Here is a 12,253-nt window from a genome sequence, read left to right as displayed (position 1 = left end):
ACTAATATTTAGTCAATCTTTCAGTGAAGAGAAACTAATTATCAATCAACTTATAATGAAATAGTAAAAGTTCTTAATAATTATACAGCATATGATGAAATAGTAAACTTAGCTCTTTAATGTGTAGGGTATAAAAGTTCCTTATCGTAAATGAAACAATGCATGGTCTTAAAAGAATATCATCATATTATTTCTGTTGAAAATAAACTTATGATTTGAATGTCTGTTCAATGTTTCATCCACTACTCCCTACCTCGGCAGATTTAGTAGGAGACTTGCCCCTCAGAATACTGAGTTTATGGACGAGGGGACAATTCTGAGCACACATCAAAAAGTGTCAACGGATGAGAGTGGAAAATAATTCTTTCCCCATAAAAAAAAAACCATGAAGGGGCATTGGAAATATTGAAGGATACATCATTAAATAAACGCTGTCTAGAACGACATTTACCGATACCTTCTAGATTTTTCAAATTCCTTACATTGTCCCGGCATGATTGTCACAAAATGGGACTATCGTGAGTTGAATAGAGTCTAATCTTTGTTTTCATTGGTTAGTGAACCACTGCGTCCCGTTCTCACGCCGACAAACAAATCATTCTCATCGATAAAACGTTTTAATGGCTTTCTTTAGGTTGTTGGAAAGCTTGTCAAGTAATTTGAACTGTTTTGAAATATTTTTGTTTAAACACTAGGCACAACCATTAAACTGTTTCTCGTACATGTAATCTCATTGGTTAATAACGATTTCATGCAAATGAGCGTGATTGAATTATCCGATAGTCGGTTCTGCACGATAGCTATAAAACTCGTACTGACTGTACAATGGGAAAAGAGGAGATTAGCGGGTCGTTTTGTTTTTATGAAGATAAGTTTTGCGTAGGGGTTTTAATGAAGATGTAAAATTGGGACTTCACACGCGCGGATCTAGGATTTCTTTCCAGAGGAATTACGGATCCCATCCTCCTCTCGATCGGCTTATGCTTCATGAGCTAGGCATCCACTGTTGTGAAATGAAACTAAAAAGGATAATGAAATGAAACTGAAAGGATTATATTCGATAAGAACAATGATGACAAAAAGAAACGGGCATATCTTTTTCAAGATGATTTTTTCCCAATGTAAATATCTACCAAATAGGAATTTAACTAGCAAAGAATGTGTGTTACTATAAAACCCGAGTATCTACCAGATGTTTACGTCATGCACTATATTACCGTACCCTAGTTGGGTGGGCGTTCACTTCACAGCTGGGCGGGTCTGGTTCGATTTTGACGCCAGCGTCGCGTCAAACTTGAGATATTCTAACATGCATGATTGTTCTTTCGCCCAGCGACGGGAATCAAAAGTGAAAGTCACGTGTATAGGGGCTAAGCCGAACTCTGTGATACCATAAATATAGTTATATATATTTATGGTATCACCGAGTTCGGGCTAAGCCCGTTTTGGTCCCGAACGCTGTGTTACTATAGATATAGTTATAAATATTTATATCATCACAGAGTTCGGGCCCAAAACGGGCTTAGTCCCTGCGGTCAAGTGTATTTGACTTTAAAAATGGAGGTCCCCTGTCACGATAGGCGTTGTCACGATAAAGAACCGCCGCTACGGCACTGAGCGCCACGCATAACAAGTAGGTCTGAATTTATGGGAATTCACGTGACGCTCGCGAAGGCCTTACGTGAGTGAACATTTCTCGAATGGGACGTGAACAATATACAAACAAACAACTGGCATAAAAATATGGCATGTCAAACTTTGCAATAGTGGATCATTTTCCATTTGTATTGATTATATATAATTTTCCATTTATATGGTATAATTTCCACTTATATTGCAAAGGTTTTCTTTTGTATTGCATATTGTTTTTATTTGTATTTTATAATTTTTCATTTATAGTATTGTATCCGAGGATTTTCATAAGTCAAATTTTAGACTGTATCGTGTTGAAAACGAGCGAGATGTTCCGGATGCTCTAACACAAGATAAACTGGTCTCCTTTTTCCGCGCAGGACTTTTTGTTGTATGCCCTTCGAGAATTTACATGAATCACTCATATTGAGACGTCACCAGCTGTAGGTGAAGCACTACAAATTTAGACCTATGCTTAGCGTTCAGGGCCGTACCAGTGAGGGATCTTTAACGCGCCAACGCCTGCCGTGACACGGGCCTCCTGGTTTTAAGTTCATACACGAAAGACAACATTATTGCCGAAAGTTTGGCGAAGGAGCAATCGCTACCCATAGTTACGGGGTTTGTACTCACGGCCTACCGCTAATAACTCAAACGATATATTTCTGAGTGACAGCGACCGGTTCTGTGCAAGACTATTAAACAGTATTTTTAGTGGTGCCCCCTGAGCCTCCTCCAAGGTTTCGCCCTGAACTCATGGGTGGGGGTGTTTCAAGACAGCATCCCGGATACCTATCCATTTACTGCCCGCTTGTTTAACGCGAGGTTGCTGAGCGAGGGAAAGTTCGTACGCCGTCAACCGCAATATGGACGTATATAAGCGACAAATTTAATTTTTCGAGGGGGAACTTCACACCATTGCATCTAGCGAAAACGGAACTTTTTGCAAAGCATGACTTCTGGACTTGGCGTCGATTAAATCATCTGGAACACTTCCCGTGGGGGTCCTGGTTAGAATAGGTCCTCAGTACTCCTTGCTTGTTGTAAAAGGCGATTAAATAGGGCGGTCCTTCGGATGAGACCAAAAAAACCGAAGTCCCGTGTCACAGCAGGCGTGGCACGATAAAGATTTCTCCCTGCTCTATGGCCATAAACGCCGAGCATAGGACTAAATTTTGCAGCCTTCCACCGGTAAAGGTGACGTCTCCATATGAGCGAAATATTCTCGAGCAATAATCAATCATCTGGAACACCTCGCATATTATTGATATGCGATAGCTGAAGATTAAACCAATGAAATCCTTTGTAACAAAAAAAAAAAAAAAACAAAAAAAAAAACCAATCCCCGGATGAATTATACAATACAAATGATTTCTAGGTAAATAAAAATCATATAATACAAATAAAACGTTATACAACACAAATGAACAAATACACAAAACTAATATAAATATATAGAATACAAATGAAAATATACAATACAAATGAAAAATTATAGGAAATAAATGAAAAATATACAAGACAAATAAAGGTAATACAATATGAATTAATAGAATACAAATGAAAATATACAGAGCAAATAAAAAATTATACAGAACAAATGAAAAAAAATTCCAATATTGCAACGTTTCATATACCATAAATCAAACACTATTATGATGTGCAAAGCTGATAAATTGCAGTCAGGTACTAAAATTGAATAATCTACATAAATTTCCTAAAAGTATAACAAGTAATGAAATAAAATACATTTATTTTCCACATTTCAAAACTTAATGAATATACATATAGGTCTTAATACAATCGCAAAAGCATGAGGTCCTTCATCGCACTCAGTAGTAAAGGGTTGTGTTTAGTCTACCAATTACTATAAAATCCGGAAATTTTGTTTCTGCCTCCGCGTTTTTGTGCCATTATTCTATCAGCCCGTGATGGTCTTTCCAATTCTGGGTCAACCGGATCCGGAAGTGATTTGCTCATACTAAAATTAAAAACAAACGTGATACCAGAATAAGAAGTATGTGTGAATTTTTTTCCGAGAAGGAGCGAGAAAAGGAGAGAAAAAGAGAAAAGTTTATGATTACTTCTTATTCAATTCGAAAAAAGTGACTTACGTATCGTCTCTACCCGTCCTAGTGTACACTTCTCGAAGTAAAACCTCTGTCGGTATATCTGAAAAATATAAAACACGGATCAATATTGTTTTCTTATATGCTTTGTGAGTAATATTTCTTTCATATCTGAGGCCCATGCTTCTTCGAACCTAAGCACACAATGAATAAATACCACATACACAGTATTCTCACATCAACTCTAACATCTGACCTTGCTGCAGTTTTATAAGTGCAGGGACCGAGCTGTTGAGAGGCGGCGAATTTTGGCAAGGTTATTTTACTGTATGTAAATATCAAAGCTTGTGGTATGTATGTAAAAATATAGCATCCTTCCCTGCTCTTTCTGCTGTTCCATCGTACTAGTAGAACTTTGAAACACTTGTAAACGCAAGGTGCTTAATCATTAATTACATGCACACATAAAATCATTAATGCGATATTCGGCATTAAATTTTCTGAGTTAATATTAGACAGAAATGCTATGTAATGTTACCCACGTTAAATTAATTTAACAATGAAATTAATGTAGGTTACTTTAACACCTTCCTAAACCCATGGTGATGGGCTTAATATTTAACAATTTAGATGTAACAGTCCAGATATGCCGGCCTAACAAGGGAAACCCATCTTCCACAAGCAGTTAAAACTATCTGTTGGTGAGTTAATTAGCATAATTACACGAGATCTGAACGAGATCTGGGTATTTGTGGATCCATTGTGGTTCACAGTGTACGTTATTGAATTGATAAGCCGCTATTAAAGTGACACAAACTGTCTGACGCGGAACAAAACGGAAATATTTTGAAATGCAAATAAGATACTTTTACTCAATGGTTGTGTTGTAAATATGTGTCTTATTATTAGATAGTATCGGCATTATCGCAATTCATAGACCGAACCTTAAAAAAATGTACTGTTTCGAATTTCATATATTTTTTTTCCAGCTCTCGAGATCATTTCATGCAGACTATAAACATGACGTGCCGTTTTGTCCAATTTTTAGACTATCTGACGTTCGCATATGAATATACTTAGGGGTGTGTATTTATGGACAAAAAAAGCACGTGCTTAACGAGGAAAAACTGACATTTCAATCAATGCCCAATCACATGCCCTCTGGTTTTCCGATTATCCGTTTATTTGCCGTTTCTGATCGCATCAATTAAATCGCGTATCGATAGTATCCTTAATGAACTTTGCACAAAAGAGGCAGCTTAGTTAAAGAGTTTGTCGGAATACTAGAAATTTGATATACAAAAGGTTTTGCTCCCGGACAAGACATTGATTTAGGAAAAATTGCATGGAACGACAGTAGGGGCAATCGATGAACAACAGGACAAAGTAAACATGTATATAATGTCGGAAGCAGTTTTAATGAAAAATTATCATTACTTTATCAAAATTATTTTATTTTTTTTAAAACTATTCTTCACGGTGAAATTTGTTAGATTAAAAATTCGATCAATATCAAAACTTCATAACATTTTAATAAGTGCTATCTAATTAAAAGATGAAATTGCATACCTTGTAAACATGTTTTGTGGAAGTTTTCCTGTTGCATTGTGGGTAAAGACATGGCTGCCATCATTCCATCAAAGGATTTCGAATCTCCAAGAGCTCTTTTTTGTGTACAGATACCTAGAAAAAAAGGATGAAACTATTTACTGTAATGTACCAAGTAGCTCGTACATACAATCTTAACACTTTCTAAGCATGAAATTTGAGGTGGATCTAAAAGATGGAGGTGTGATGGTGTGAGTGACGGATTATCTTTGACAATGAACATGATTTATATCATTTCACACTTAGAAAGTACAGAACAGTTTGAAAATAAAGCCACGTCATGTAAAACATATGGATGGTCAATCGGGGCCTATAGTAATTCTTAAAGCATAAACACTGTTCGGTATTTATACAAATCACCCTGTGTTCCAATCTACAATTTACAACCTCCAACCTATCCACACACCCCCTCTAAAAAAAAAAAATTAAACGATTTTTTTTTTATTTTTTTTTATTTTTTTTTTTTTTACAATGTAATAAGAAAGTGTGGCCGTGCTAATAGGGGCACTTTATCGGTTTGAAATCCGGGTTTGAATGTATTATTATCATTTTAGATTCTTGTGTGAATTTTCTAAATTTTGGAATTATTTTTTTGCGTGTCTTATAAAAACTACGTTAGTGCGGCTGTAAACCACGGATTGAATAACAATTTTTAAAGTTTGAATGTAATAACTATGAAAGCGTAGTAACACTAGACTTCAGGTATTTTTATTAGAACTTGAATATTGTACTCCACTACATGGAGAATGCATCTTATACAAATATACATGATATAGGTGTAAATAAAAAAGGAAAGTATCAAATGAATTTTCTAAGAAAAGAAGAATGTCAAGCATTAAAAAGAAATGCGTATGAATCACATGTATTTAATTAATATATATTAGTGGTATATTTAAATTTTAATTCTCAAAAATACATGAGGGCTTCACGCCGGCATACTTAATAAAGTGTTGCAGTTTATACCCTCATGAAATGTCAAAACTGAAATTCACTTATATTTACATTCTACTTTCATTTATGCCGTCGAAATAGACGTGCTATATTTTTCAAGTAGTTTTGTATTCATGCGCGCCTTGTTTACAACTACAATGCGTTCATGAGAAAAACATTGGGGATGTAAATATCAAAAAGAATGAAGGAAGTATTGATTTGTACATGTATATTCGGCTTTGTCGATTACACAAAAGTTACACCAAGGTTCTAGTATTTTTATACCCCCCCCCCCCCCTACAAAAACCCAGTCCTTTCTTTCTTATATTGAACTTTTGTAAATGATAGCTTTTTTTCTTATGTAAGGTTGACAGGTCAATATTTTTTATCAAGACATGATGACATTGAAACAGCTAGATTTCTAACAGAACACGGGTGTTCGGACACTACCGTAGTGGTTAACGCTCTCGCTCCTCACCGCCGCGATCCGGGCTCAATCCCCGTGATCGACAGTGGTTGGGTGGGGGAGGGTAAAGTGGTCGCCCGCTCAGACACGTGAGTTTTATCCGGATACTTCGGTTTCCTCCCACAAATTGGCCTCCACCCCCATCGCTAGCGCCAACATCCGTGATAGTCCGTACATACAACATAACTACATTTTTTTGTAGTACTGGTATATAGCTAATGTCTATTGTCCTTTGTATGTGTAGTGATGGATTAAGGAAAAAGGGTTCTACACGTAAAACAATTTTAATATGTTCAAATTAGGAGGACTGCATTTCATACAGAGTTTTCAGCTGATTTCCTTTATGGAAAACCGTTTAAAACCAAATGTTTGAAAGTTCAAACGTGATTTATATTCAATATACACAGCAAATTAGGTCACCTTTGTGATTACCGAAACATGTAATATAAATCCTACAATAGAGTTGGTCAGAGTTTTTATAATGATAAAAAAATAACTTGTTGAAAATGTTTCAGAAAATGAACCGAGAATATTATTCTAAAACATATACTATCCTATATTTGGGAAATTATGTTTAAATCAAAGCATTATCATTAAGATTGTCGAAACAGACAGGATTATTGTATAAAAAATTAAAATCGCTCCTTAACAAATTATTTCCCCACTGGCTGATTTCCCGAGGTTTGTAACTAGTTGACGGTGTTTTATTTCAAATTTCAGCCGGAAAAAGATGAAGTCGGTGTGGGCGGTTTGTAGAGGGTCCGTACCTTCTCTATTATCTATTGTGACGCCGACACTGAATGAAGTGAACCGAATTCGCCCAGGCGACGAAATTTTGAAATAATAATAATATTTACGTTCTGCATGCTGGAACTTTTTTCGCCCCGCGTGTGGTTTTCCTCTATGTTCGTTGAAAATGATCTATCCCAGATTTGAATTATTTTAGAGTTAGTTTCTTGCTTGTTTAAGTTGAATGAATTTTGATTAGCGCCGAATTGAAATCGTCCATTTAGAATAAGATATAATTTAGCTAAAATAAAGCGGGGCGAAATTTTCACTCTGCACACACACAGCAGATCCTGATTCCGTTCCTCATAAAATGAACTCCATGTTGAATTGTAAAAGATATTAATAATAATAAAAAAAAGATTAAATGCATACAACACATTTAATCAGGATTTCTAGTTCGCTCACGAACAGCTGTTCACGTACGAAAGTATTTGTAACCGCGAAGCTGAAAATAAGTTATATAAACATCAACATTTGTTGACCATGATTCGTAAAATTGTCCGACGGTCACGGGTGTTTAATAAGAAATGTATTAAAAAATATATAAGTGTATATTTTGTCATTAAAACTAGCCATTTTCTGTTAGAACAGATAATATAACAGTAAGTAGACATTTTCTAGTCAGCTATAACGTTATCAGTTTTTGGAATGAAGATGTACAAAAAAAAAATGTAGAAAGAAATCCAATTTTCGAAAGTGTTTAAGTTTACATAATGAATACATGGTATTAAAATGATTTTTACGAACCATTCTAAGGCAACAGATATAGTTAAAAAAAACTTATAAGACACACATTTTAAAAGAATAAAGACCCTTTCTTACAGATTTAAAACAGTACATTAGATAACGATCTCTTCACAACCAAATATTAATTTCATAATAAATTCTGAACAGATGCTATGAGATCCGGGTGGCAATATAGGCCACGGAATGTGGAGAACAATATTTACATTCACTTGACTTCAAAAGATTGTCCACATTTGATGTCTCGCTATCTCACTACACAATCTATTCCACACATAGCAACGGTATTCTCTCATTGATACCGCATCTAATATCTCTTTCTCTCTCTCTCCCACCTCTCTTTCTCTCCCTCTATTTTTCTCTCCCCGTCTTTCTCTCTTCTCTTTTTCTCTCTCTCTCCCTCTTCCCCCTCTCTCTCCCTCTATTTCTCTCTCTCCCCTCTCTCTTCTCTCTCTCTTTCCCCATCACTTTCTCTCTCTCTTCCTCTCTTTCTCCATCTCTTTCTCTCTCTCTCTTCTCTCTTCCCTCTCTTTCTCTCTAGGTCTCCTCTCTCTTTCTCTCTCTTTCTCCCCCTTTCTCTCCCTCTCTCTGGCTTTTTGTACGGGATTTAAAAAAAAGTTTTCGTGATTAGCTCTCGAATTTCATTAACTTATAAATACGTCCTCAAACTTTTCACAAAGAGATGGGGGAAGATGTGTGTGGATTCCAGGCTACACAAATTGTATTTCATCACCCGATAGAGCACATGATGCCAGAGTGAAAAACAAATATAGATTTCATAGCCATTGCGAGTTGAAAACTGGTTTTATTCTCAAACTCGTTTCTTCATTAAAAAAAATTTTTCCCAAGAGTTCCTGATAAAAAAAAAGAAGAATATGATGGAACTCGAGTTTGAAAACAAACCCCGGTTACTACCGAGCACATGTCATGCGACCAGTTTCTCCCATAATGCACCTGAATCTTTTTTCTTCAGCTGAAGTCCACTCTGTTGAAATATATATTTACATGTAATATACTTAAAATGATCTCGGTGGAATGTACACGGGAAAAGTTCGAAGACTATTAAAAAAAAAAATTAAAAACCAATCATAATCGTCCCATTTATTATATTGTTGCTTATTTACGTCATCTTTGAAAATAAATACTGACATATCGCACAGTGGTATTTGGATATGAATTATAAACGCATTTTCGGTATGACTAAATTCCTTAAAGATATATCTGTAGAATAGTAAACTTTGCCAGACATACATATTATAACTATGGCGGGGATGTAAAAAACCATATAAGATAAACTAAATATACGGTACACACAAATGTTGCTGGAGTGCAAGGAAATATTCACTCCGGCGCAGTTCTGGTTTGGTTGAACATGTGCTCATTAGTAACCGTTTTTTTTTTTTTTTTTTTTTTTTTTTTTTTTTTTTTTTTACAAACTCTTGTTTCTTTTTTTTCAATGACACTCGACAAGCCTTGTGTCTTTTGAAAAGAAATTGAAATAAAAAAAATGAAAAACGCGAGTTTGAGAAAAGTCGATTACTAACTTGCGCTGGTTATTGAGCGCTGTCCCACACATCATCACTTAGAACGTCGCCGTTTTAGGAGAACATAAAAACGGCGCCGCGTGTTCGCGGTAAGGCTCTTGTAATTAACCTTTCCAAACGAAGGACACACAAGGACGACTGGAGGAGACTCGGGCGCGGATCCCGCTGGGAAATTTTTTAGCCAGAGTTAGAGACAACAATATTGGATTTCGATAAAAGTTAGAAACATATAAATGGAAATAGTGTAATTCATGGACTTTGATCGGGTTAATGTATTATTCAGAGTAAGAGAGAGAGAGAGAGAGAGAGAGAGAGAGAGAGAGAGAGAGAGAGAGAGAGAGAGAGAGAGAGAGAGAATCACATTTCTGCTTCTTAAATTTCACTTTTAAATAAAAAATGATTAGTTCTCAATGATTCGTGACATATAATAGAGAGATATGTACCATCAGACACGTTTGGAATTGGTTTCGCAGACTTCGCTATTTACAATACAAAAAGACAGTTTTATTAAAATAATGAATACGCGTAAAAACATGTTTATCAATAATTCAATGTAATGTTCTGTGTTGGCAGATTTCTACTGTCCAGTAATTCTAACCTCGAATAATTCTGAGAGAAGCGAGATATAAAACTAACATACTCAGTCGCGTACTTAAATTCAAGTGTTTCTAAGCAGCTTGCACTTTTAGAACAATCTAATTTTTTTTTTTAGCATAGAACTTTTGTTTTAAAGAAATACACACAATGCTCAAAGCCGCAATGTCTGTATATAATTAAAATACACATTTTTACACACAATATTTACATTTTGCAAAGACCATTTTCAATAAAATTCAATGGATTTGCTCAAAATTGTGATTGTCAAATTCAATTGTAAATTCCGTAGAATGGAATATACTCTCAACAATGCTTTACTCATGAACTAATTAATCTTGAATCAACGATCATTTTAAGTAAATGTAAAACCTCTCTAAGTAGTATACCTTACCTGAAGATATGAAGGTAGAAATCAGCACCAAGAAAACTTTTGACACCATGTTCGCTTTTTTCATCAAATGTATTTTGTACAGCGCTCTATATCCGCGTTATGATGACTTGCGAGAATCCAAATTTGATCCTTTTTTGTAAACTAGAACTGTAAGAAAATTGCTTTCATGGTGATATGAAATTGAAACAGGAACTGAAATATCTGTTATATGAAAAGTTTCTGTCGGTCCAACGATGTAGGGATAAGCTATTACACGAAATCTATAACGGTTAATCAATTTATATCCGAAGAGAAGTCGCCCCCGATCTGTTTAAGTGAGCCTACCTCCCTATTAAGAGAGACGACTTTATCATCAATATAACCACAATCGATATAATTTTATTGGTGATAATCTATATTAAATAATTCATAAAGAGTCAAAATGACGCGAACTTGTTTACAAATGACATTGCCTCAAACAGCAAATCAATGAACTGCTTAATTAAAAATCATTTCAACAACCCCGCTGCTTTGTAACGCCGATTTTCATTGGAAGATGACATTTTCGACTCGTACGTGGAAGTTTGTTTAAATATTGTTATAAAGATACAATATTAATTTAACAATAGTCATTTAAGCACACTTAAGCTCGTAATTTCATCATATCCGTGATTTCGCTGTAGGAATAGCCATTTCGTGTTAATTTATGGTTTTCCCAAGCATAAGAGTGGGAACCATACAGCTACATATAGACCCGGAAAAACGACAATTGTTCAACAATCGTCTCGATATTTATACATTTATTTTGTTTTCAACGTTTGTTTTTTACTCTTCGGTATATTATGCATATACAACACGCGGACTGTACAAACGACATTGATATACATTATGCACATGTATAGATATCGAACAATTAAAGCATCTATAGACAATATATTGTATACATGTATAGACATATTTTGCTTTTAAAATGGGTGATCCTCTGAATGGTTTTTAATGCAGATGTGGAAATGGAAAAATTGAAGGCATCTCATTTTCAACCTGTTTGTAGCCTTGTTCATTAACCTTGAATCAGTCAAGATTATTCATGTTTGGTAAGTCACAGGTATGTGGGCGCAAAAACTCGACGTCATACATTCATTTGTAAAAAAAAAAAAAAAAAAAAAAAAAAAGTCTCTTTGACCCCCTATAAAATTAAGAATTCTAAAGCTTTAAAGGGGCATGGACACGATTTAAGCTAAACAATTTCAAAGTTTATTTTTCCATTTTTATTGTTTACGATGCTTAACCAAAATATTTCTAATGGCTAACCAAAATTTGAATATTAGTTGTTGAGTTACAAGTGAAACACAGCATTCACAATTCTTTGTTGTGTAAACAAGGCTCGTGCCATGTTTTTGTTTATTTATATATTGTTTAATAGAAAATAGCGTGTTTAAAACAAATCAGAGGTGCTAAACACTAGAAATTATTTAATTGTGTTCAGAATGAACTTTTAAATTGA

At 35.0% G+C, this 12,253-nt stretch overlaps 2 protein-coding genes across 2 annotated transcripts in view; one reads left to right on the top strand and one right to left on the bottom strand.

Moving 5' to 3' along the window:
- The window catches only part of LOC125662394 (uncharacterized), a 1,158,266-nt gene that overhangs the window by 1,023,681 nt on the left and 122,332 nt on the right, over positions 1-12,253 (top strand). The window lies entirely within an intron of this gene.
- On the bottom strand, positions 3,369-11,107 carry LOC125661754 (uncharacterized). The gene is made up of 4 exons (XM_048893914.2): positions 10,771-11,107; positions 5,271-5,384; positions 3,747-3,804; positions 3,369-3,613 (listed from the first exon to the last, which is right to left on the bottom strand). The coding sequence occupies exons 1-4, from the start codon at positions 10,832-10,834 to the stop codon at positions 3,490-3,492; spliced, it is 360 nt and encodes a 119-aa protein (XP_048749871.1). The 5' UTR covers positions 10,835-11,107; the 3' UTR covers positions 3,369-3,489.

This window comes from Ostrea edulis, chromosome 8 (genome assembly GCF_947568905.1).
Source record: "Ostrea edulis chromosome 8, xbOstEdul1.1, whole genome shotgun sequence".
NCBI lineage: Eukaryota > Metazoa > Mollusca > Bivalvia > Ostreida > Ostreidae > Ostrea > Ostrea edulis.
The sequence above is the reverse complement of the archived record's forward strand: the minus strand, read 5'-3'. Positions and strand labels throughout refer to the sequence as shown.